At 39.0% G+C, this 27,983-nt stretch overlaps 1 protein-coding gene across 1 annotated transcript; it reads right to left on the bottom strand.

Annotated features, from left to right (window-relative positions):
• Positions 1 to 231: 231 nt before the first annotated feature.
• On the bottom strand, positions 232 to 22,251 carry ELAC1 (elaC ribonuclease Z 1). Its single transcript, XM_027868943.1, has 4 exons — positions 22,119 to 22,251; positions 17,037 to 17,201; positions 4,134 to 4,601; positions 232 to 2,802 (listed from the first exon to the last, which is right to left on the bottom strand). Exons 2-4 carry the CDS (start codon positions 17,191 to 17,193, stop codon positions 2,321 to 2,323), a joined length of 1,107 nt encoding a protein of 368 aa, XP_027724744.1. The 5' UTR covers positions 17,194 to 17,201; positions 22,119 to 22,251; the 3' UTR covers positions 232 to 2,320.
• Between the last annotated feature and the right edge of the window lie 5,732 nt (positions 22,252 to 27,983).

Raw genomic sequence — 27,983 nt, 5'->3', positions numbered from 1 at the left:
AGGGCTCAATCAATCAACAACCTTTTATTAAGTAATTATGTTTTAGGTTAAGGATTCTTAAACTTTTTGTGTCATGGACACAATTTTTTAAATGCAAAAAATACATTAGAAAAAAAACCAATTATATTAAAATATAATTATAAAAACACACACACAAAAAAAAAACAAGTTTACAGACCCCAGGTTAAGAACCCTGGTCCTAGGTTACAAAAACAAAAATTCACAGTCCTTGCTCTCAAAGAGCTTACAATTTATTTTGGAGAAAACAACATGTATATCCAGATATATACAAAACAAATGATTTTATAAAGAAACTAGGAGCTGGGGTAGAAAGTATCAGGAAATTTTTCATGTGGAAGGTGGCATTTGAGCTAAATCTTAAAGGAAATTAGGATTTCTAAGAGGCAGAGAGAAGGAAGGAGGGCATTCCAGGCAAGGGGGACACAAAGACAGCACGTAGAGGGCCACGTTTAAGATACAGTAGGCATGAAGGAGAGTATAGTGTAATAAGGTTGGAAAGGTATGTTGGGGCGAGGTTGTGAATAGCTTTCAATGCCCAATAGAGAAGAGTTTATATTCAAGTCTAAAGGCAACCAGGAGTCTGGAATTTACTAAGCAGAGTAACATTGTCAGTAACTTAGATAGCAGTGTGGAAGATGTAACCTGGTGACAGAAGGTTCTCCCAGTACAAAAATATATCCTCCCCTCATTAGAGATTATTTGGAATAAGAGGAAAAAGGAAAAGCAGGAGGTAGATAGTAAAGACCAAGGAAGGAATTTTCAATTTCATAATTCTGTCTTGGCTCTTGCTAGCAACTTAATGTATCACTGAAAGTCCTTTCCAGGTTAGGAAAGCCTGTGTGTCACCTTAGTAGAACAGGCTCTTACGGTCCAATCAATTCTGCCACCCACCACCCACCCCCTCAACTCCCCAGGAGGCCATAAATACAGAAGAGCCACAGGTCAGCTGGCCAACCCTGACGGAAGGATCATATGCCTGTCTCCTTTTTTTATTTTTATCTTTGGATTCCCCTTGGGACTCTCTTAAACCTATTCACCAGAGTATTACGGACTCCTGCATAAGTTATATATTTAAATAAATATCTACAATTAATACACTAAAGAAACCTATGGGTCAATCTCAGTTACCATCAGCATGAAGTTTCTTATGGAAACTTAATGTTGCTATGTAATCTGCCTCAGAAAAGTAGTGTACAAAGTCCATATTTTTAAAAGATTTTCTGGATGACGTGTTGCAAAGAGGAATACAGGGCCAAAAAAACAATACAAACAGTGACTGAAAAGGAACCAGACTTTTGTTGCTCCTGCTGCTGTTAGGTAACAAAACTGATTAACATGAAGATAAGTCTATTTTCAGGGAATGTACTTGAAAGGAGAGAAGTGACTTCTCTCTCTTCTTTAGGACGGAACTTGAGCATTAGAATGACACAACATCTAGTTTTATTTTTGTTTTTTTCTATTTACATCACTGTAGTAACCACAGAGATCATGTGCCTGGTTCTGCTTACTTTACTTTGCATCAATTCAGATTAAGTCTTTCCAAGCTTCTTCATATTGCAGAAACATTCTATTACATTCATGTGCCATAATTTGTATAATGATTTCCCAATGGAAGGGCATCTACTTTATTTCCAGTTCTTTGCTATGAATGCTATGAATATTTTGCTGTATATTGTAACCCACGTATTTCAAGTAATATTTGACTACGTGAAGTATGCAAGTCCAAACAAATAATTCCTACAGTCTTTTGTAGTATCTGCATAATAGAGATTGATCCAGATATTAATTCTAAAACCATATAAGTTAGCAGTTTTGATTACATTCAAATTTAAACAGAAACCAAGTTAAATTAGATGTTTAATTCAACCTTGTGCTAAGTACTTCAGCTAAAATATAGCATTTTTGAATTCTTATATTCATCCTCAAGTGCTTTCTAAGATTTTCCTTACACCTCATCTCTTTTTTCTGCTTAATTCATTGTTAGCAGAAAACAGAGTTTTCTCTGCATTTAGGTAATGACAACAAAAACATTGAGCTGGTAAGGGGAGAGTACTAGATCAAATTCAAGGGAACAGTTAAACTACAGTAAATATTTATCTAATCAGGCTATCATTTATTCAAACTGGGACTTTAAGAAGGCTGCTGGTGTTAAGAGCCACTCTGTGCAATACCATTAAGGCCACACAAAGGTCAATTCAGCAATGTAGCCCCACCCCTCCTGGGATTATTGGGCCCAAAATAATTTCAGACAGAAATCTGGAGAGTAGGCTCAGTTACAAATTGGCACATGCAAACATACTCAGGTAATGCTGATAGTTTTTTTCTTTGGAATGTCAATCACCATAAAATCCTCTGCTAGAGTCACTTCTTGGAAATCCAACACCGATTCTGCTTGCTTTTTTAATTCTCTAATATCATCTGCTTCTCCCTCTCCAGACACAAGAGGTGGTTTGTACCTCTGACTGAAGTGAGTGAGAACCAGTTTCTTGACTCTGCACAACTTGGCAAACTCTGCCGCCATACGTGGGGTACTATGACCGTATTCTTTCGCTTTGTCCATGTGAGTGTCATCCAGGGTGGCTTCATGAACCAAAAGATCTGCCTCAAAGCACAGTTTCACTCCTTCATCACCTACAACCCCAGAGCAGTCACCTAAAATGCATATTTTTCTTCCAGGAATAGGCTTTTCTAAGACATCTTGGGGAGAAACTTTAACTCCATTTTCCAAAACGACAGTAACTCCATTTTTCAGTTTCCCATAGGCAGGACCTGGCGGGACACCTAATGATGAAGGCAGATGTGATTAAATCACAGGAATGGTATTTACAACTTTTTAAGTTCCATTCTATTATCATCACAAATGTCAAAGAGAAAAGGCATTTGATTCTTCTTAACAATTGTGTAACCATTAAAAAAAAGTATGAGAAACTAGGATTAACTCTATATTTCAAGAAGCTCAATTCTGGCTATTGGTGTTAATGGTATCTTTTTGATGAAGCTGTTCCTCATCCACATGTTAGATGATTTTTAAGCTTCTAAGTCCCACCTGGGATCTCATTACAGCAACCACAGCAGCCTTGTTTCCATTCTCTGCAAAGAAAGGAGCACAGAATGCACCACTGCATATCTACCACTTAATCCCTGGATTAAACTGTTCAGGTAATGCTGTATAACCTACACCTAGATAATGCACATACAGTGACCTAGAGAACTCACAAAAATAACAGATAAAATAATTCTCTTGTGTGACTTGACTGAACACATTCATGAGGCTATCTTTTCCCAATGGAAGGGCATCCACTTTATTTCCAGTTCTTTGCTATGAATATTTTGATGTATATTGCAACCCATTTATTTCAAGTAATATTTGACTATGTGAAGTATTCATCTCCATTTAAATTATAGCCATCCAACAAACTGAAGAGGCTACTGAATAAAGGCATAACTCAACATCCTTTTGTTGATATATAAAACCAAGCAGCACCATAAAGGCCACTGTTATACCAAACTGTTATGGAAGGCCAATGATCATTCTTAATGCTGCTATGGAATGGAACTAATTCCTTCTGTGACTTCCATTTCACCCAGCATTGTGCTGTTTAGAAACTACTTAATGAAGTTAGGTGAGGTGTACCTATAATAACTATAAACATGCACAGCACAAATACTTTTTAAAAACCAGGGTGGTGAATCTGTACAGTCTTTTGGCAGCCTCATCTAAATAAACAAAAACTGGGATGCAGTTCTGATAATGTGTTCACATAATTATATAGCCTGCTGCTCCAAAGGGACTCTTGGCTTTCAAAAAAAATAAAAAGTTCCATAGCTCTGCATCTACAGTAACAACACCCTCTCCCGGCCCCCCCCCCCCCCCAACAAACCTCCAATGTTTACAGACATTTGGCTTTTGCTCTGGCAAGTACTTTTGGCCTTCTGGAATTAAGTCTTTAATCAATAAGCAAACTTCCAGTAAAGAATTTAAGTAGACACGATTTTTCTTGAATACTTGGGTGGCTGATAAGACAGGCTGGTTCACAATACATTGCAGTTTAAACACTTTCAGCAGCATCAAAGACCACCCTAACACAATAAAGGGCAACAAATTCACTTACCAAGGTCTTTTAGTTTCTGTGCATTGAGTCTACCTGGACGTTCCTTCTCTGCTACTGAAAAACCAAAGGATGGAATGCGATGGAAGAGGCGAAATGCTTTCACAAGAAACTGCTCATCATTGACCAGTACATAGGAGCCTTCAACTGAGTCTAAGAGGATTGTTCTCCCTTGTATCTCTTTGGGAGGCCTATCAGCTCCATCTCGGTGAGAGAAGTCTCTTAATTCTCCAGCAGGGCACTGATCTTCTGTGGGCACCAACTCATGGACAACGTAGGGGAAGGTCAACTCTGAGCGAGAGAGCTCCATAGTCTTCCAGATGAAATTCCGAAGCCCTACCGGCCCAAAGATTTCCATAGGTTGTTTGGAAGCTGCGGGACTGCTCTGGAGACTGATAGTGCAAAGAAGCCCGGGAAGGCCGAAGAAGTGATCCCCATGAAGATGAGTTATGAAGATCTTTGTAATTCTCCCTTTTAAAACAGGAAAGAAAAATAGGATCATAATTTTATTTAGGAGGGACCAAAGCAAAATGACGTGCATAAAGAGCAGCAGTGTGTAATTAAGGGCTCTATTTCCCATGATCTCATTCACTCAAGTTAGCCGAGTGATTCAGGGATCTTTTTTGTAATAATTATACCGCACAGCACGGAGCAGTGGATGGGGTGCTTGGAGTCCAGAAGGTATGGGTCCAAGTTCTGTTCCCAACACTTAACCAGCTCTGTGAAGATGGGCAACTCACTTAACCTCAGGACTTCAGACAGCTTTCTAACCCTGTAAGTGACAGATGGGTTTCAATTTGCCTCGGTGGAAGAAGTTCCCACACCATTGAAATTTCAGACTACTGACAATTTATTTGTTTTCTTTCCCGCCCCATAAATTCTTTTTAAAATAATTTTTTTTTTCAATTGTCAGGCATGTATTCTTTCTCACTCCCATCTCCCCTACCCCCAGAGGGAAGCAGGGAGAGAGAAGGGAATTTTTTGCTCTAGTTTTCAAAGTTATATCTTTTTTTTTTTGCTTTCTGGTGAGGCAATAGGGGTTAAGTGACTTGCCCATGGTCACACAGTTAGTAAGTGTCAAGTGTCTGAGGCTGGATTTGAACTCAGGTTCCATTTTTTAGCTTTTTTGCTTTTTTTGGTGAGGCAATCGGAGTTAAGTGACTTGCCCAGGGTCACACTGCTAGTAAATGTCAAGTGTCTGAGGCTAGATTTAAATTCAGGTCCTCCTGACACCAAGGCCAGAAGCTCTATCCTCTGTGACACCTAGCTGCCCCAAAACAGATTTTTTTCAAATGAACACTCCAAATACAATACGTTAGTTTGTAATCTGAATCAATTTGCTCTCTAGATGGATCTTTATGAAACCACTCCACCACTGGTTGCCAAACACTGGAAATGGGGGGAAGGGGGAGATCTACTCTAAGGAAGTATAGGTAAATTGGGACCTTAGACACAAATGCTAGTGCTGTATCACTTCCTTTTATTCCCTTTATTTATACTTTTCTTCTCTGGGATATCTATTTTCCCTTGCTCCTGCATAGGCCTGGACACGTCTAAACACGATTTGATCCTTCTAGAGGCAAACGGAGCTTCTGAGGAGGTTGCTAAGACCTGGTCTGAACCTGGCCTCCGCAATGACATTATCAGACTCCTTTTTTCTCCATTTTCTCATCCCTCAACAACAATAGCTGAACTTAGGATCATTGACTAGGTACCAAGAACTAGGAAACCTTCCTCTACTAACTGAAAAACTACTTCCCACAGTGTTATCAAATAGTTTTACAGAAGACGTAACATTCCACTGTAGACACAGAGAGAAGGTCTAAAGAGAAAGATAACTACGAGAAGGAGGGAAATAGGCATATGACAGATTACAAAAAAATAAGGACTTTTTATGGAAAGATTAAATATGGGTGAGCATACAATTAGCGTAAAATCATGAGAGGGATAGGAATAATGAATCTGAACTTTGTCGACAGAAGTAGAAGGAAACTTTGAAGGAGGTAAATTTAAGACAAATAAATTTCTAAAGTGAGTAGTAAGTTTGGGCAAATTGTTACCTGAAAAGATGGTACAAGATGAAACAGGTGGGGACAAATTAATGGGCAGCAGGTCCATAATGGGGTATGAAGAGGAAATGGAATGTGGGGTGATAGGCTTTTAATCTCTTAGGTAGACTATGGAAAACAATGATACCTTCCCACAAAATATCCTTGGTGCCTTTGTCAACAACAGTATGAGTCTCTGAGTGGCCTTTCTTATGTTCTTACAGAAGAAAGATTTTTCCACTCTTCAGATAGAATAAGTCTTCTGGACAGTAGCAGGTACAAGAGCATAAAGCAAAGCATTCCTTTATATAAATCTTGAATCCATAAGGCAAAAACTCATTTCTAGCCAGAAAGTATCATACGGTGGTGGAGAAAAAGGTCTGGATTTGGAGTCAGAAGACTTGGCTTTGAATTCATTAGGATCCTGTGGGCACATCACTTAACCTCTCAATTTCCTCAACTACGAAATATGGACACTACTACTTATGCAGAGGGTTGTTTGGGGAAAGCACTCTGTATATACTAAAACATCATACAAGACAGCTGTGGCATAGTGAAACTATACTAGTTCTGCAATCAAAGACCTCGGTTCAAATCCAGATTTGGTCACTTACTAGCTGTGTGATTTTGGGCAAACAGCTTAATCTATATCTATTTCCTCAATTTCCTCAGCTGTACCATAGGGATAATAATATCTGTGTCACCTACCTCAAAGGCCTGCCCATAAACTGGAAAGTACTATGTGAGCTGTTATTACAAAATACCATTCAACAAAGATTCAGAAGGCTCAGATTCTGGGTATCAAATCCTAATAATTCGGAATTTGCAAAAAAACATTTTATAACAATGATTACTGATGTGCAATTAAAAATAAACAAGTCTTAGATATATCACTTGAACTATCTGTTAAATGGGAAGAATAATCTGAACATCTACCTAACTTAAAGGGATACTTTGAGTACAGGAAATCTATACATTTTGAGTTCCTTTGGAAGAAAGCATTATACTACAGATGCCCAACAATCTCTGATCACAACCTTTTCCTTGCAGCCTCTGGGCTTCTGTAAATTGACTTTAAAAGCTGATGATCCTCCCAAAAAGGCTGGAGGCTGTGAGAAGAGCTTTGTTCTGGTACTCAAAAGCCCCAAGAAGTGGCCCAAAATGTCTCAGAAACACAAGGTGAGGAGGGCACAGCTTAGCACCAACAGAGCCTATGTTTCTTAGACAGGGATATGGGTGACTGTGGGGCAGATGCCCAAAGGCTGACATGTTATCACATCCCTATAATTTGCCTGCTAGAGTTCCTTGCCAACACTTTCTTGGTGCAACACCATTACTTCCCCTTCTCCCCCAAAATATCTCAGCTAAGGATCCTTACCATAAATATAAATTCCAAGCATTAGTTAACTTTTCTCAGGCACATAAAGTACTTGAAGAGTAATGATATCAGCCAGATTTATTGTATTTACTGAATACCTACTTCTTAAGGACACTTGGTACTGAAAAGGTATAAGACTAGTTTCTGCTATAAAGAAGCTCAAGATCTATTTGTGGAGACAGGATTCACAGAGAGTACAATGCATGGCAGCATATAATTAAGGGTAACATCTTTGCTTCAGCATGGAAGGGCTGTAGGAGTTCAGAAGACAGGGAGATCAGAGAACACTAAAATGCACAGAGAAGGCTTCACAGATGAGTTGCTGGGACTTGAACTGGACCTTGAAGGATGCATAATTTGTTTAGGCTGAGCACAGAAGGCATTCCAGGCAGGAAAAATAATATAAGCAAAGACAGAGAGGGAAGGTAGACTGAGTCTGGTGTATTTAAAGGATGGGGAAATCAATCTGACAAAAATAGAAGGTCACACACTTGTCAAATCAGGGACAAAGCACTTGCCTAGATGTATAAGTCCTTCCATGATCTGGGCCCTAACTGACCTTTCTAGCCTTCCCTGTCATCACTATTCTACATGCATCTCAGCTGCAAATAGCTCTGGCCTTTTCCCCCCTCCACACCTTTGTTCATCAAAAAACAGGCATTTATCTGTTAAGCACCTGTTATACGCTAGGCCTGGGGATACAAAGAATGAAACAATCCCAATTTGAAAAAAAGCTTACATTCTAATGGGAGAGACAACAATTACGTACATAAGTGCTTATACAGTGAAATACAAATAAAGGTAAAGTAGTTACATACAGGGTAGATGGTAAAGGAGGAAAGGGGCAGGAAGAGGGAATGGGGAAAGGTTTCACGTAGGTGGTGTCTGAGCTGCAATCTGAAGGAGAGGCAGAAGAAAGGAAGGAATACATTCCAAGGACAGAAGATGGCTGCCACAAGGCAGAATAGAGGAGAGATGAAGGGCTGTGCATGAGGAATGGAGAGGTAGCAGGTCTGGCTGAAGTGTAGAGTATGAAAGTAATATATAATGAGCCAGGAAATATCACTTGGGGGCAGGCTGTGTAGGACTGAACAGAGGAGTTTATATTTTATCCTAAAGACAATGGGGGCTGGGAGAGTTGATTGAGTTGGGGGATGGCACAGGTAGACCACGTAGTTGGGGAAAATATCTTAGCTTTCGGTGGGCAGCCTGCTCTTTTCTATTCATCAAATACCACCACAGTGTGGCTGTACAGGCTACTTTTCCAGGCTGACAAGGAAATTCAAGATATAAATTCAGAAGAAGGCACCAACTTGAAAACATCAACTATTAAAACCTCAAAGAAAAATGCAGATTGGGCACAAGCTCAAAAAGAATTCTAAAACGAGCTAAAGAAAGCAAATTCTGAAAAAAGCAAAAAAAATTTTTTTAACTCAAATAATAGAAGTAGAGGAAAAAATGGGAAAAGAAATGAAAGCAATGAAAGAAAATTACAAAAAGAATTAGTTTGGTAAAACAAAGTACCAAAAATACTGAAGAAAATGACTTCTTTTTTTTTCTATCTATTTATCTACCTATCTATCTATCTATTTATTTACTGACTAGACAATGGGGTTAAGTGACTTGCCCAGGGTCAAATAGCTAGTAAATGTTATATGTCTGAGGCCGGATTTGAACTCAGGTCCTCCTGAATCCAGGGCTGGTGCTCTATCCACTGTGCCACCTACCTGCCCCAAAATGACTCCTGAAGAATCAGAATTGGCCAAATGATTAAGAGATGTATAAAATCTTACTAAAGCAAATAACTCTTTAAGAGCAGCTAGGTGGTGAAGTAGTTAGAGCACAGGCCTTGGAGTCAAGAGGACCTGAGTTCAAATCTGGCCTCAGACACTTAACACTTACTAGCTGTGTGACCCTTAGCAAGTCACTTAACCCCAATTGCTTCACTCTACCCCCAGGAAAAAAAACCTCCCTAAAAATTAGAATTGGTCAAGCAGAAACTAATGACTCCATGAGATATCAAGAAACAATAAAACAAAGTAAAAGACTTAAAAAATAGAAGAAAATATGAAATATTTCATAAGGGAAAAAAACTGACCTGGAAAAAAAAAAAAGAGGGGTAATTTAGGAATTATTACACTACTCGAAAGCCAGGATTTAAAAAAGAGCCTAGACATCATATTTCAAGAAATTATAAAGGAGAATTGTCCAGATACCTTAGAAGTGGAAGCAAAGTGGAAACTGAAAGAATTCTACAATCACCTCCTGAAAGAAATACTAAATGAAAACTCTTAGCAAAGTCACAACCAATTTTCAGAGCACCCAGGTCTAGGACAGAATACTATAAGCATCCAAAAAGAAACCATTCAAATACAGTGGAACTACAGTAAGGATCACACAAGATTTAGCAGCTACCATTATAAAGGAACAAAGAGCTTGGAACATGATACTCCAGAAGGGAAAGGAGATAAGATTACACAAGGATAACCTACCCAGTAAAACTGGGTATAATCCAACAGGGGAAAAATGGATATTTAGTGAAATAAAGAACTTCCAAACATTACTAATGAAAAGACCAAAGCAGAATAGAAAATCTGACATTTCACCATTAAGACTTAAGAGAAACACAAAAGGGTAAACATGAAAGAGAAATCGTAAGGGACTCAATAAGGTTAAGCTACTTACATTCCTATATGGGAAGATGATACATGTAACTCTGAAGAATTTTATCATTATTAAGGCAGTTAGGAGTCTACTTAGAGGGCATGGATATGAGTCTATTTTATTGGGATGATCTCAAAAGGAGAATAGAAGCGATGCTCTAGGAGAAAAGCGGAAGGGAGAGGAAGATTAGGGAAAATAATCTCACATAAAAGAGGCATTCAAGGAAGAACTTTTATGGTGAAGATGAAAATGGTGGGGGAAAGCAGGCAAGATTTGAACCTCTCATCTAAACTGGTTCAAAGAAGAGAGAATATCTATATCTATATCTATCTATCTATAGATACACACATATATATGGACACACAGTTGTCAGTATAGAAATTCATCTTACCCAACAGGGAAGAAGGAAGAGAAGGGGCTAAGAGAAAGGGAGGAAAGGGGTTAAGGGGAGGGTAAATTAAAGAAGGCAGTGGTCAGAAGCAAAACAGACTTTTGAAAAGAGGACATGGTAAAAAAGAGAAGGATAAATAGAAGAGAATAGGATGGAGGGAAATATACAGTTATGAATCACAACTGTGAATGAGAACGGGACGAACTCACCTATAAAACAGAAGTAGATAGCAGAGTGGATAAGAAACCAAAACCCATAACATGTTGTTTACAAGAGACACACTTGAAGGAGAAAGACACATAGTTAAAACAAAAGGCTAGCAATCAAAGCAAAAGCAAAAGCAAAAACAGACCTAATTAAAAGAGGGAAACTATATCTTGCTAAAAAGTACCATAGACAATGAAATAGTATCAATACTAAACACATAAGCACCAAAATGACATAGCATCCAAAATCTTCTTTTTCTTTTTGTTTGGTAAGGCAATTGGGTTTAAGTGACTTGCCCACAGTTACACAGCAAGTGAATGTTATGTGTCTGAGGCTGGATTTGGACTCAGGTCTTGCTGATTCCAGGGCCAGTGTTCTATCCACTGCACCACCTACCTGCCCCACATCCAAATTCTTGAAAGAAAAGTTAACTGACTTACAGGAGGAAATAGACAGTAAAACTATACTAGAGGGGGACCTCAACTGATTCCCTCTCAGACCTAGAAAAATCTAACCATCAAAAATTAGAAAGGAGATGAGCAGAATTTTAGAAAAGTTAGATACTAGGAAGCTCTGGGGAATAATGAATGGGAATAGAAAGAATTATACCTTTTTTGTCAGATATATATATATGATGTCTTCACAAAAAAAAAATGACCTCATATGATGGCATTAAAACTTCAAAATAAATGCACAAAAGCACATATATTAAATGTACCTTTTCTGAACCATGATGCAATAAAAATCACATTCAAAAAAAGGCCTTAGAAGCATAGATTAAAAATTAACTGGAAGATAAATAATCTAATCCTAAAGAATGAGTAGGTCAAAGAACAAATCATAGAAATAATCATTAATTTCATTAAAGATTATGACAACAAAGAAATGACATACCAAAATTTGTGGTATGCAACTAAAGCAGTACTGAGGAGAAAATTTCTATTTCTAAATGCTTACAAAACAGAAGAGAAAAAGAATAGATCAATGAATTGAGTATGCAACTAAAAAAACCTAGAAGAACAGAATTAAAATTCCCAATTAAACATCAAGATAGAAATCTTGAAAATTGAGAGGTTAGTAAAACTGAAAGTAAAAAAAAACCATGAATTAATAAATAAAACTAGAAGTTAGTTTTATGAAAAAATAAAATAAAAGAGATAAAACAGTGGCTCATTTTTTTTAAAAGGAAGAAATCAAATTTCTTGTATCAAAAATGAAAAGGAAAAATGCACAACCAATGAAGATGAAATTAAAGCAATTATTAGGAGCTATTTTGCCCAACTATGTGCCAAATAAAACTGACAATCTAGGCGAAATGGATGATTATGTTGTTGCTCATTTGTTTCAATTATGTCAGACTCTTTGTGACCCCATTTAAAGTTTTCTTGGCAAAGATACTGGAGTAGTTTGCCATTTCTTCTCCAGTTCATTTTACAGATGAGGAAACTGAGGCAAACAGGGTGAAGTGACTTGCCCAGGGTCACACAGCTAGTAAGTGTCTGAGGCCAGATTTTAATTCAGGAAGATGAGTCTTCGTGACTTCAGGCTCAGCACTTTATCCACTGTGCCACCTAGCTGCCCCTAGATGAATATCTACAAAAATATAAACTACTCATTTTAATAGAACTGGAAATAGAATACTTTAACCCTACCATAAAAAGCCATAAAGAAGCTCCCTAAGAAAAAAAAAATAGCACCAAACATTTAAAGAACGACTAAATTCAAAATTACATAAACTGTCTGAAAAAGTAGGTAAAGAAGAAGTTCTACCAATTTCTTTTACGACACAAATATAGTTTTTCTTTTTCTTTCTTTTTTTTTTTTTTTTTGACTAGCCAATGGGGTTAAGTGACTAGCCTAGGGCCACACAGCTAGTAAGTGTCAGGTGTCTGAGACCACATTTGAACTCAGGTCCTCCTGACTCCAGGGCCGGCGCTCACAAATTTAGTTCGGACAACTAAATGAGAGAAAAGAGCAAAAGACAACTATAGACCAATTTTCCTAATGAATATTGATTCAGAAATCTAAATAGAATACTAGCAAGGAGATTAGAGCAATATATCACAAAGACCTACACTATGACTAAGTGGGATTTATACCAGGAATGCAGGGCTGATTCAGTATTAAGAAAACTATAAGCATAACTAGTCATATCAATAACAAAACCAAAAATATGATTAATCAATAGATACAGAAAAAGCTTTTGACAAAACACAGTACTTATTCCTTTTTTCTAACCTTTTAAAAAATTTATTTAGCATTTTATTTTTCCCCAGTTATGTGTAAAAACAATTTTTAACAACTGTTTTTTAAAAATTAGAATTTCAAATTCTCTCCCTTCCTCCTTCCCAACCCCATTGAGAAAGCAAGCAACTGGATATAGGTTATATATTTGGAGTCATACAAAATATTGCATGCATATTAGTCATGTTGTGAAAGAAAACAAAGAACAAAAAACAAAACCTCAAGAAAATAAAGTAAAAAGTATGCTTCATCTATATTCAGACACCATCAGTTCTATCTCTGGGGACAGATAGCAATTTTCATCATAAGTCCTTCAGAGTTGTCTTGGATCATACAAGACCTAATCCTTTTAAAAACACTAGAAAGCACAGCAATAAATGCAGCCTTTCTTAAAATAAGTGGCATCTATCTAAAAATAAGAGCAATCATTATCTATAATGAGGACAAATTAGAAGCCTTTCCAGTACTGTGTTAGAAATGCTAGCTATAGCAACAACATAAGAAAAAGAAATTGAAGGAATAAGCATAAGCAACAAGGAAACAAAATTATCACTTTTTGCGGAAGACATAACATACTCAGAAAATCCAAGAGAAATGACTAAAAAAACTAAGTGAAACAATTAACAACTTTAGCAAAGTCGCATTATATAAAACAAACCCACTCAAATCATCAGTATTTCCATATGTTACCAATAAAACCTACCAGGAAGAGACATAAAATAACTGTAGACAGTACAGTTGGGAATCCACTCGCCAAGACACACAGAGCAATTATGTGAACACAATTACAAAACACTCCTGACACAAATAAAGACAGATCTATAAAACTGGAGAAATATTAAATGCTTGCGGATAAGCTGAGACAATATAACAAAAATGACAATTCTACCTAAGTTAACATGCTAATTCAGTACCATACCAATCAAACCACCAAAGAATTACTTTACAAAGCTAGAGAAAATAATAAAATTCATCTGGAGGACAAAAGGTCAAGAATACCAAGGGAACCAATGAGAAAAAAATGGAAAGGCAGCTTACCAGTACTAGATCTCACACTATATTACAAAGGGGTAATTATCAAAACAATTTGGTACTCTGTAAGAAACAGGGTGGCTGATCAATGAAACAGATTGGGTACACAATATACAGAAGTTAATGAGGATAGTAACCTAGTATTTGATAAAACCAAAGTTCCCAGTTACTGGGAAAAGAATTCACTATTCAAGAAAAATTGCTGGGAAAACTGGAAAGTAGTCTTGAAGAAATGAGGCATAGAAGGGGCAGCTAGGTGGCGCAGTGGATAGAGCTCTGGCCTTGGAGTCAGGAAGAACTGAGTTCAAATCCAGTCTCAGACACTTTACACTTACTAGCTGTGTGACCCTGGGCAAGTCACTTAACCCGATCACCTCACCAAAAGAAAAAAAAAAATGAGGCATAGACTAATATCTCATACTGTATGACCAAGATAGGCTCAAAATGAGTAGTGATTTGGACAAAAAGGTTGATACCATAAGTAAATTAGGGGAGCATGGAAGAAATTACCTGTCAGATCTATGGCTACAATAAGAGTTCATGACCAAGCAAGAGGCAGAGAGGTTCACAGAACATAAAATAGACAATTTTAATTACATAAAATTAAAATGTTTCTGTATGAACATTAGCCAAAATTAAAGAAAAACAGGACACTGGTGGGAAAATTGTAGCAAGTTTCTTTGACTAAGGTCTCATTTTTTAAATATATAGAGAATCGGGCAGCTAGGTGGCACAGTGGATACAGCACTGGCCCTGAATTCAGAAGGACCTGAGTTCAAATCCAGCCTCAGGCCAAACACTTGACACTTACTAGCTGTGTGACCCTGGGCAAGTCACTTAACCCCAACTGCCTAAAAGTAAAAAAAAAACAACAAAACAAATATATACAGAATCTATAAATCTATAAAAATTGGGAGCCATTCCCCAATTGATAAACAGTCAAAGGATATGAAGTGACAGTTTTCAGAAGAAGAAATCAAAGCTATCAATAGTCACATGAAAAATGCTCTAAATCACTAGTAATTAGTGAGAAATGATTCTTTTTCTCTTATATTAATAACCAATTATTAAACTTGGATTGAGGTTTTCCCCTCCTATTTCCTCAATCAGAAACAAGCCCCCAGAGGTTATTCAGCCAGTCTCTGAAGGACATTGCTGATAGAAGAGATTGCCCAAATCCTCAGGGTACATGCTTTTTGTGGGTGGGGCCCCACTCAACTAGAAGACCTTATAAACAGAGTCTGGTTCAGGCAAGTTCTTGCCCTTGGGAAATAAGCACCTGTACTTGGAATCTTCCATTAGAATTTAGGGTGACCCCGCATATGAAGAGTGTTCTGAGTAGAGAAGGATTCTTTTGTCTAGATTGCTGAGGCAACTGAGTCTCACCATTAGGTCATATCCTCAGCAGGAAAAGCTGAAGACTTTTTGCCCACTTCCCCTTTAATGTGTCTATCCCCTCATTGCTTGTTAACCAATCAGAGTTGATTTCCACCCTCAGGGACACCCTCTTTTCCAAAGGCTTGTAAGTATTCAATTGGGGGGAGGGGGAAGGGGAAGTGTCTTTGGTTTCTGAGCGGGCCACTGACCTTGATTTATTATTTCCTAGACGTAATTAATGAGTTGATTAGTAATTGCCCAGAAACTCTGTGTCTCAGACTTCTCATTCATCATATTAGCGAAATGCTTCTGAAGTACCACTTTACACCTCTCAGAATGGCTAAGATGGCAGAAAAATAAGCAACAAGGAAACAAAATTATCACTTTTTACAGAAAAGATGATACTACGCCTAGAGGATCCTAGATGACAGAAAAGTAAAAAGACAGGTTTTTTTTGTCATTTATAAAATGACAGTTGGAGTGGATGTAGGAAAATAGGGGCCATCATGCACTGTTGGTGGCGCTGTGAACTAAGCCAACCATTCTGGAGAACAATATAGAACTATGCCCAAAGGGCAATAAAACTATGCATAGCCTTTGATGTAGCAATACTGCTACTAGGTCTATACCTCCAGAGGATCAAAGAAATGGGAAAAGGACCTATATATAAAAAATATTTTATAGCAGCAATTTTTCTGATGGAAAAGAATTGGAACCTGAATGGCTGAACAAGTTGCAGCATACGATTGTGATGCACTAACTATTATGCTGCAAGAAATGATGAAGGGATGGTTTCAGAAAAACCTGGGAAAACATGCATGAACTGATGCAAAGTGAGCAGAACCAGGAGAACAATTTACACATTACTAAGCAATAGTGTAAGGAAAATCAACTGTAAAAGACTTAGCTACTCTAATCAACTCCAAAGGACTCACGATGTAAAATGCTATCCACCTTTAGATAGAGAACTGATGGACTTAGAGTGTAGAATGAAGTTGATGTTTTTCCTTTTCTCTATTTTTCTTGTGCAGTTTTTTTTTTGGGAGGGGATAGCTAATGTGGAAATGTTTTACATGACTTTATGTATAATGGGTATATATTTCTTGCCTTCTCAATGGATGGGGAGGAGTTAGAAGGAGGGAGTAAATGTAGAGCTAAAAAAAATTAAGCTAAAATTTCCACCCATCAAAATCATATTCACTCTTTAAAGCCCAGTACAAATCCTACTTTCTTTATGAAGACTTCCCCAACTGCCTCAGATGCGGGCATTTTTACGCCTCTTGACATTTTTATTATTCTCATTACACTGATCAAAAATCAACATAATATTATATTAATTTCAGAAAATTCCACGGTCTGGGACTTTCTTACACATCTTCCTATCCCCAAGTAACTGGGCAATGTGTCTTGCAGGTAATAAACACTCAATAAGTATTTAATGAATGAGAGAGAAATCTGAATCAGTAAGATGAGTCCAGATTAAAGGACCTTGAAAAGGAAGCAAAATGATGGAATTTCAAGAGATTCTCATGAATAAGAAAAGCACCCAAGGTACACCTACTGACCTGCTTTAAGCTGGCTTTTCATGAACTGTGTTTGTGTCCCTTCCCCACAATCAAAGAGCCAGCAGGCACCTTCACATCGGAGAGCTACAGCAGAGGCTCCCCTGGTGGGTGATGGGTATGCAGAGCCTGTTCCTAGGAAGGTTACATCCATGGACATCTTCCACCCTGAAACAACAAAAGAGAATCCTGAGATCACTGTGCACCATAAATCACAAACTCGGAAATCCTGTCGACATTACTGGTAGAGGGTGAGTGACATTCTGGGTGCCAGTCCCCTCGGTTAGACTCCCCAAAGTCTATTGTTCTACACAAACATAGGGTAGATTTGAACAGCTCCCAAAATGCCTTTTACCACCAACTTCTAAATCATGCAGGACTGACAAATTTTTTTCCATACATTTTTATTTATTTTGTTCAGTGTTTCCTAATTACATGTAAAAAAATTTTTTTTTATCATTTCTTAAAAACTTTAAGTTCCAAATTCTCTCCATCCCTCCCCTCTACCTTCCTTGAGAAGGCAAGCAATTTGATATCAATTGTACCTGTGAAGTCACGCAAAACACATTTCTGTATTAGCCATGTTGCAAAAGAAAACAGACAAAAAACCCTCAAGAAAAAGAAGGAAAGTTTAAAAAGTATGCTTCAATCTGCATTCAGAGTTCATCAGTTCTGTCTCTGAAAGTAGATAGCATTTTTCACCATGGGTCCTTTGGAATTCTGACTTAAATTAAAAAAAAATACACGTAAACCAATTAATTAAAAACAAGTCAGAATTCAGGTTAGGAGGTAAGACATTAAAATAATGCTCAGCAAACTTTGGGTGACTCTGAAGCCACACTGAGCTCTTCTCCCTCCAAATTCCCTTATGGTTCTTAATCCTGTGTTGTTGTTGTTCAGTCATTTTTTTCAGTTGTATCTAACTGTTCATGAGCCCATTTGGGGTTTTCTTCGAAGATGCTGGAGTGGTTTGCCATTTCCTTCTCCGGCTCATTTTACAGAGGAGGAAACTGAGACCAAGAGAGTTAAGTGACTTGCCCAGAACCATAGAGCCAGTAAGTGTCTGAGGCACATCAGAACTGGGGAAGAGGAGTTTTCTTGACTCCAGGCCTAGCACTCTATCCACTTTGACATCTAGCTGCCCTCTTAATCCTACACTTCTTTGCTATTTAACTGTTTTGTGAACACACAGCTTTGTTCCCCAACTAAATCTAAATCCCAGGGGACCATATATTTTTGCTTCTTTTGAATTCCCAATTCCCAATACCCCCATTTCAAGAACTAGTAGGAACTCAAACTTCTAATGAATAATAACTCATGTTTATGTAGACCTTAAAGTTTACAAAATGCTTTCCTCACAACAGGCAGATAATAAAATATTATTATCCACTTAACAAATGAGGTTATTAGGGGGTCAGAGTGGTAAAGAGAGCAGCCACTGGTAATCTGAGCTGAGACTTGAGTTCGGGTCAAAGGGACATGGATTTAGAGGTAGAAGAAATCATAAAAACCATCAGTTCCAACTTTCACATTTTACAAATGAAGAAACTGAGGCACAGGAAGGATAAGTAAACTGCTCAGTGTCACAAAGCTTATGTCTAATCAGAATTTGAACCCAGTACTTCCTGACTCCAACTCCAATCACTTATCTATCACACTTAATGGTTCTCTGAAAATCCCAGGGGGTTCCTGAGACCCTCTTGTGGGTCTGCAAAGTCAAAAATATTTTCATAATAATACTAAGGTGCTATTTTCAACTATTTATCTGTGTGAGGCCAGATTTTCTTCATATACTTCAACTAAAACAACCTATCACAACAGATTGAATGCAGAAACAGGTATGAAAATCTAGTTGTCTTTTATTTAGTCAGAATTAATGAAATGTGCAAAAATATGTAAAAGAGCAACTCTCCTCACTGATTTTTTGTTTTGGAAAATATCTTTCATAAAAATGTTATTTATGTTAACATGTAATCAGTTATTGCTATTTTTAGATGAATTAATACATATTTACAAAATTATTGGTTTTAATTTCTAATATGGTAAATGTCAACAGACTGAACCCATGTAAACCAAGCTCTTTATAATACTCAACAAGTTTTGGAAAAGGATCCCGAGACCAAAAGTTTGAGAATTGCTGCACTATACTCCCTCTCTTCTGACTCCTAATCCAGTGTGTTTTTCATCCTTAATACTCAGTCTGTGTAGTAGGGATTTAGGCCAAATGGAAAAATTGAAAATAAACCAAATTTGCATAAACATATTGGAGGCAAATTGCATAAATTATCTTAAACTTGTTGTTCAGTTATTTCAGTCTCATCTGACTCGTTGTGACCCCACTTGGAATTTTCTTGGCAAAGATACTGGAGTGGTTTGCCATTTCCTTCTCCAGCTCATTTTACAGATGAGGAAACTGAGACAAACAGGGTTAAGTGACTTGTCCAGGTTCACATACCTAGTAAATGTTTGAGGCCAGATTTGAGCTCAGAAAGATGAGTCTTCCTGACTCCAGGCCTAGCACTCTGTGCAATATGGTGCCACCTAGCTGCCCAAGCTTAAACTAGGTTACTATTAATTATTAATATTTTAACCAGGCAGCTAGATGGTACAGTAGGTAGAGTGCTGAGCCTGGAGTCAGGAAAACCTGAGTTCAAATCAGGCCTCAGACACTTACTAGCTGTGTGACCCTGGGCAAGCCCCTTCACTCTGTTTGCCTCAGTTTCTTCATCTGTGAAAATGAACTGGAGAAGAAAATGGCAAACCACTCTAGTATTTTTGCCAAGAAAACTCCAAATAGGGTCATGAAGAATCAGACACTACTGAAAATTGAATAGACAAGAACAACATATTAAAGCTGAGAACAGAAGCATGAATAATAATTTTAAAAGTAGATATTATGATATATTACAATACGTGTATCTAAACTTCTGGGAATACAATATTTCCAACAAAACACTGAAACAGCACTGTGAAAATCTTCTCAGAAGCTGTAATTTCCCCTCTTCCTATCCCAACAATGCCCCAACCTCCCTTCTGTACCACTTCTCTTTGGGAATAACCGCCATCATAAGGAACAAAAAGTACACAGGTAAACGGGAGTCAGAAGAACTGAGTCTCAGTTCCTTTATCACTAAAAAGATGTGTGACCTCAAGAAAATCACTAAACTTTTGTGGATCTCCTCATACTGGCCTTAGCCCTAAAAGGACAATTTCAAGTGCTAACTCTGAGACACTGGCTGCCTGACCTTGGGTGAAATCAATTCTGTCTCTCCAGGGCTCTAGGCAACTTCTCTGGGGCATAGGGAGAGCTTGCTACTTTTCTTTTAATTTCTACTTACCCAGCAGTTATTTTCTTTCTTTCTTACTTCCTGTTGTTAAAAAAAAATACAAGCCCTTTTTACACATATGCAAAGTCAAGCAAAGCAAATTCCCACATTGGCCACATCCTCAAACTACCTGGAGTCCCTCACCTTTGCGAGGGGGTGTGTAGTGTTAAAGGTGCACCTAGGTGGCACGGTGGATAGAGCACTGGGCTTGGAATAAGGAAGATTCATCTTCCTGAGCTCAAATCTGGCCTCAGACATTAGCTGTGTGACCTGGCAAGTCACTTAACCCTGTCTGCCTCAGTTCCTCATCAGTAAAAGGAGCTGGAAAAGGAAATGGCAAACCATTTTAATATCTCTACAAAGAAAAACCCAAATGGGATCAATAAGAGTCTAAAACGACTGAAACAACCCAACAAAAACGGATAGCATTAAGCATCCTTCCAAAATAGAGGTTTTAAACCTGGGGTGGGTGAGTTTTGTTTTGTGTTGTTTTTCTAATTTTTTTCTTTCTTGAATGCCCATAGCAATACAATTTAATTTTTTTCTTTTAAAAAAACTTCATTTAATATTTTAAATATTTTATATAAATTTTACATCTTATAACATGATATAAATATATAAAATACGTATTATTTTATAAATTTATAACATTAAAAAAATTTTTAAGTTCTAATTTCTATCCCTTCCCAGTCCACTGAGAAGGTAAGCAATATATCAATTATACATATGAAATTAAGCAAAATATATTACAGAAAGAAAAATGCAAAAAAAAAGTGAAAAAATTATACTTCAATCTGCACTCAGTTCATCAGTTCTCTCTCTAGGGGTGGACAGCATTTTTCATCACGGCTAAGTTATTGGCTAAGTTATTCAAAGGTGATCACTGTACAATATTGCTGTTATTGTGTGCACTGTTCTCATGGTTCTACTCATTTCATTAGTCAATTCATCCTATGTCTTCCCAGGTTTTTTAAAAAACATAGTTCGCTAACTGAATTTCCATATGATCGATTTCCTGTACAATACTACGTACCTTATTTTACACATTTACAAACATTATTCTGAGATGGGAGCTCTACAGATTTTACCACACTGACAAAGGGTTCCATAGCATAAAAGAGGTTAAGAACCTCTGCTACTAAAATTACAAATAGCAGCAGAAGTGTAGGCCTGCATTGGGATGGAGGCAGGAGAGGTTCCATAACAACAACATGAAAAATCACATATCCTGTCCTTATCCCTAAAACGAAGGAATTGAATTATCAATTTCTAACTGCTATGGTTTTATGCAAGACTTTTATGTTTTTTGAACTTAAGGAACACAAGTTCTTTCTACCCAGACTTCTGGCTTTCTGGGAGTCTTCTAGTTAGTTGCACTCTCCCATTTCACAGATGAGAACACTGAGGAGGTCACTCATCCGACCCAGAACCTCTGGGAGGCCGGGTGACCGACCCATTGGGATCCCAGGACCCCCTAATCCGCCCCCCTCCCTGGCCACGTCCTTTAGCAGGGGAGCGTGGCAAGGCGGCTCCTGCAGCGGCGCCTCCCCGGGGCAAGCCTGCGGGGCGTCCGCGGGATGGCACGTGGGCCGCCGCGAGCAGACATCCCATAGCGAGAGCAGGAGAGCGCAGGCGCGGGGGTGCGGGGGCGCGGGGCCACGGGGCCACAGCCCGGGCCGGACCCTAATAGCCTGGGGGCGGGCCGTGGCGGGGAGGGTCAGTCGGGGCCAAGGGACTTACGCTGTGAGGCTCTACTCACCTATTCTCGGGGCAGCCCCGGGGGAGGAGTAGGGAGACGCAAAGAAGCGGCTGTCCTCCTGGGGGCCAGACGGGAGCTAGGGGATGAATATAACTACAGATCCAGGCTCTCGAGGTTTAAGACAACCACGCGGGGAGCTGGGGGGCGTGAAATAAGCAGCGGGCGGAAATGTGTCTCCGGCTTCTCTGCCCCCCCGCAATCACTTCCGTGTCCTGCCTAGAAAGCCGGGCGGCCTCGGCTTCTTGGTGATGTTCTCGGCTGCCTTGGTGACATGCACGCTCAGTTCCGGACTGGCCTCGGACCACACACATGTGCCGAGTGGCCTCTCCCCCCGCAGCGCTTTCCCTCCAAAAATCCGCATAAAACAGAATCTCACATGCATTGTGTTGACGGATTAGAGTCTGGACAAGGAAGATGGCGAAGTTGCAAACCTCCCCCACTCCCGCTTTTCTGGCCATACCTTGGGCGGACCTTGGAGAGAACCATGGGAGGTCACAGCTGAGCCCCTGACAGCAAAGATTCTGACCTGCCCCTTTAAAACTAAACCAAGCAAACTAACGAAAAACTCGTTTATTGATGCCTTTTGTTTTGTTGTCTCCCTTATTTCACAGAAGAGGAAAACTGGGGTGCAGAGAGGCAGAGCAAGGAATTACTTTGGAATTAATTCCAATTAATTGGAAAGAATTGTCCAGAGGGGCAGTTAATACCAGAGCCGAAGTTAGAAGACGCACCTCCTAGTTTGGAGACCAGTGCTTTTCCTACTAAGAAAACTCCCTTATCTCTTCCCCCTCCCCTTTTTTTTTTTCTGAATACCCTCCTTTTCCAATTCTTGGTTCTGACAGTTGTGACTTGGGTTTGCTTTTGTTTTGTTTTTAAGTTGGAATGAACTCTGCAAAGGATAGCGCAGGATTTAACGCCAAAAAAAACCCAAAACTACTGAAAGTAAGAAAAGGAGACAATTTATAAAACCAAGTTATGCTTGAAAAAAAAATCTTTGAGTCATTTTTTTCAATTTGAAACTTAAACACTCCCCCAGAGCATTTCCCTACACACAGCTACCCACAAGAGGATTCTATATGAAGCCTTGTATCTCCATTTTATAACGCTTCCATATACACACACATACACACATAGACTATGTATATACAAACATATATATTTCTACCCATTACTTTCAAAATGGCCCAGAAGTCTCTACTTCCTTCTGTTATCTTCTGTGCATTCTGAGGCAAGTTGGTGGAGAGCTGGACCTGAAGTCTACCCATTCTGCCAGGAGAAGACTTCAAATGCTTGGAGGTAGACAGTCCCTAACTCACCAATGGGTTTGAGGCCTGATGGTTACCCTCAACCTGGTTTAGCTTGTATACTGAGATGGTTTTACTGGAGTGTGGCAATGTTTGTGTTACAGCTTCTTGGAGCCACAGATGAGAGATGGGTGAAAAGTGGACACCAAAGGTGGATGATAAGCAGCCCTGAAAAGGGCTCAGCAAACCCTCACACCAGAGGTGCTAGTCCTCCCTCTAACACTAAGGTAACTGACTAAGGTAAAGTACAGAGAGACAACCCACATCTGTTGCTCTAATTTCACCTCCACAGCAAGATGCCCCTCTTAGGTTAAACACTTCACATCTAATTCATGACCATGCTGTTAACTCAAGCCTTGACCAACATCCCCTCTCTCAGCCTTCTTTCCCATTTGATTGGAGGGCTGAGGGTGAAGAACCCAATTCCTCCCAATGCCTTCCTTTATAGGGGGCAGAAATTGGACTTTTCAGTGCACCCCACTCTACATCTGCTGTTCTGCCTGGTTTCAGCTCCATGGAACAAGATGTCCCTGTGCCACATACCTCCCTAGTGCTCCCCCCACCATCTTTTGTTTGTTGTCTCCCCCCATTAGACTATAAGCTCCTTGAAGTCAGGGACTGTCTTTTTATTAATTGTATCTCCATGCTTAGCATAGTGCCTGGCATATAGTAGGTACTTAGTAAATATTTATTGGATGTTAGACAACTATGTTCCTCATTTTGGACACTATACCTCTATTAATGCAGAATAAAATCAAATTAGCTTTATCAGTTGCTAGATCATATAGTTGATTCACATGGAATTTGTATAATAATATTGTTGTGGTTCAGCCGTGTCTGACTCTTCATGACCTCATTTGAGGTTTTCTTAGTAAAGATACTGGAATTGTTTGCCATTTCCTTCTCCAGCTCATTTTGCAGATGAGGAAACTGAGGCAAGCAGGGTTAAATGACATGCCCAGGGTCACACAGCTAATAAGTGTCTGAGACTAGATTTAAATTCAGATCTTCCAGATTCCAGGCCCAGCACTCTATCCACTCTAGCTACCCATTGCATAATAATAACAACAGCAATAATAATGATAATATCTACTATTTTATCTTGCTCTAAGTTTGCAGAACACTGTAGTGTTATCTCATTAGCATTTCATTAAAACTCCCTGACCTTATTCAGATGTATTGTTATCTAGCAACTTGGCCCCAATCTTGCAATTGTGAAGCTCATTTTTAAAATTCAAGTGTAAAACTTCACATTTATCTGCACAATTGTACCTGTTTAGATATTTTTGGATCCTGACTGTCATCCACCATATTAACTAACCTGCATAGCTTTGTGTCATCTGCAAATTTCATAGGTATGCCTTCATCCCAGTCGTTGGAAAAAAAAAAAAGTCCCACATTTTAAATTACATTTCATTTTTTAAAATATTTCTAAGTCCCAATTTAGTATCTGAGACACAAAAATCATGGCCAGTGTATTAGAGGTGGTAAAAATCAGCAGATCTGGTAGATCTATACCAGAGAGAGCAATATTGGGTTAGAGTTGGCATCTGTGAAACTCTAGGGAGGAAAGTAATATGGTCTGGATTTCTCAGAGCACTCCCCCCTCCCCCCCCCCATTGCTTCACTTAAGTAAGGAAATAGAAACACAAATAAATAAATATCTCCACACATCACAACCATTTTGGTTGTCAATTTAAACCTGCCTCTCCTCCCTCCACAAAGCCAAGTTATAAAAGTGATATGGTGGAAAAAGGACTGAATTTGAGTGGCAGCTCTGTAACTAGTGTCACTGTGTGACCTTGCACAAATCACCTAACCCCTCTAGGTCATAATTTCCTTATATTTAAAATGAGTGTTTACTAGCTGTGTGACCCTGGGCAAGTCACTTAACCCCAATTGCCCCCCCCCCAAAAAAATAAATAAAATAAAATGAGGGGGTTGGACTGGATGGCCTCTGTGGCAGGAGAAATGTCTGCAGGGTCCTCTGACATATGGGATAGCCTAGTTCTTTTCTCTTAAAAGGTTGTTGAAACTGTCTTAGAAACTTGATTATCTCAGGAGATTAGAGGCTGGGGTGGCCAGGGTACCTCAACTTGGCTCCTTCCTCAGGATTCTGATTAGCAAGATAACCAACCCTGATACAGAAAAGGAGCATTCAGCTGAATTAGTGCCATATATTCACTGAACCTTGTTCTCCTCACGTGGCTAAGTAAACCTCCATGTGTTAACTCTGTGATGTGCCATAGCATATATCTCATTTGGTGTCAGTGTTGAACCTGAGCTGCTTTCTGGTCTTGAACCCAGCTTGGTGTACTCAACCTCTGCAGTACCTTCCAGCTTCAAATCCATCATGCAATGATAATGGTTCTAAATGTATACATAATATAGCACTAGGTGCTGAACAGATCAATAAAAAATGAGGCTAAGGTCTCTGCTGTCCAGAAGCTTAAAATCAAGTTGGGGCAGAGTACAGGAAAGATTTCAGTGAAATGCAAAAGATGAGGTCACTCAAGACTGAGGGACTTCGAACTGAGTCTTATAAGATGGGGAAAAGGAAATCAATAAGCATTTGCAGTAGATAAGCAGATGACAAATGGGCCCCAGTGCCCATCAAGCCCAACTTGTCACCTGTTCCGAAGGACCAAGCCTTAGGGAGCCCCTTCCCTTGCCAGGTCCCAGCCCCCATTGCCCTCTTCCCACCATGTACCAGAAATCCCTTCCCAGATAGATGCTAACCCTTCTCATCCCCATGCCTGACTAACCCAGAACCCTGCTCCACTCAAACTTTTTAGCCTATTACCCCCCTTCCTAGTAATTATTGGTATGGGACCTTCTTCTCTGCCGTTGCTTCCCCAGGTCCATCAAGCCTTACCATCTGCTCTGTTGCTTTTTACTTTGAATTTCCATGTTGAATGGCCAATGTGCCTGAAGGATCACCTGGCCTTTCCATCTATCCTAAAACTGTATCCTCCTATGTGGGTTGTCTTCCCTAATTAGAATATGAGCTTCTTGAGAGTGGAGACCATTTTGTTTCTTTATTTGTATCCTCAGGATTTAATGTGGTGCTTGGGACATAGTAAGTGCTCAATAAACATTTTTCTATTCCACTTTTAAGTACCCACTTTGTGCTATGCACTCTACTGGGGATACTTTCAAATACTCAAATAGGATGCTGTCATTTGGCGGTTCTCTTCAACAGTGTAGATCACAATATCTATGTCTGCCCATTCTTTGCAACTTTGTATTCACATCCTCCTATTAGTTAGCTGTAGAGGAGTCACACATACTTCCATGCAATCCAGGAAGGCCTTCCTCAGTTTCCCCTAACATTATGAGGGAACCAGTGGAGCAGTGGGCCTGCCCATCCACCATTTCTTGCTACATGGCTAGTTGGTTCTATTACAGTTCTGGACACGCCTTATAACTACTTAGGGCCCCGGTTTACTGTTCTACCCAGGCCTACCTTTCCCAGGATGTGTTCCCACTATGCTTCTTTCCTCTGAATCTTACTTGTGTTTCTCCCCTCAGGAGCAGGTCCTCTGCCAATTAAGGTGACAACTAGTCAACATAGCAAATTAATTCATGTTAAAGGGAGAAATAAGGAAAATATTCTCTTCCTACCCTTTCTAGGTTACACATTTTGTTGCTGTTGTTCAGTTGTTTTCAGTTGTGTCTGACTCTTTGTGACCCCATTTGGGTATTCTTGGTAAAGACACTGGAGTGGTTTGCCATTTCCTTCTCCAGCTCATTTTACAGATGAGGAAACTGAGGCAAACAGGGTTAAGTGAATTGTGCAAAGTCACAGAGCTTGTAAGTTTCTGAGGCCAGATTTAAACTAAAGAAGATGAATGTTCCTCACTCCAGGTTACACATGTATTTTAGTGTTAAAACTAAACATTTTTCAGTGAACAAAAATTTATTTTCTCTCTCCCATGCCCTTTCCCCAGGTTTAAAAAAAGAAAAAGAAAAACCAAACAATTATAACAAAATATATAGTCAATTAAAATAAATTCCCACATTATCTATATTCAAAAAAATGGATACTCATTTAAGTCCCTCTTCTCCATCCACTATCCATGGTCAGAGTTTCTTTTGCTTATGACTAATCGCTCCCTGATATTATCTTCTCTCTTATTGTAACTTTCCTTTTTCCTTCCTGTTTCCCTGTTAAGTGAAATGTATTTCTGTACCTAAATCAGGGTATTCTACCCTCTTTTTGACCAGTTAAAAAAGTGAGGCTTAAGTGTCACCTGCTCCCCTACCCATTCCCCCTTGTTTGTGTCGTCTTCTATCTGTGTACTCCAATTATATATGAAATAATTTTCCTCACTTTACCTCTCCCTTTTTTTCCCTAGTGTGTTGTTTTCCCCCTTCCTTATCTTTCTTCTTTTAAGCTCATCATAACAAAACCATTCCCAGGTCCTCTGTATTGTCTAACTCCTTCTAATAACACTGGGGTTCTGTGAGGGCACCAATCATCTCCTTCTGTTAGAATGTAAGCACTTCATTCATCCTTTTTTAGTCCCTTCTGATTACTTACTCATATTCACTTTCTTAT

The sequence above is a fragment of the Vombatus ursinus genome, unplaced genomic scaffold, assembly GCF_900497805.2.
Source record: "Vombatus ursinus unplaced genomic scaffold, bare-nosed wombat genome assembly UNPS02014791.1, whole genome shotgun sequence".
Lineage (NCBI taxonomy): Eukaryota > Metazoa > Chordata > Mammalia > Diprotodontia > Vombatidae > Vombatus > Vombatus ursinus.
The sequence above is the reverse complement of the archived record's forward strand: the minus strand, read 5'-3'. Positions and strand labels throughout refer to the sequence as shown.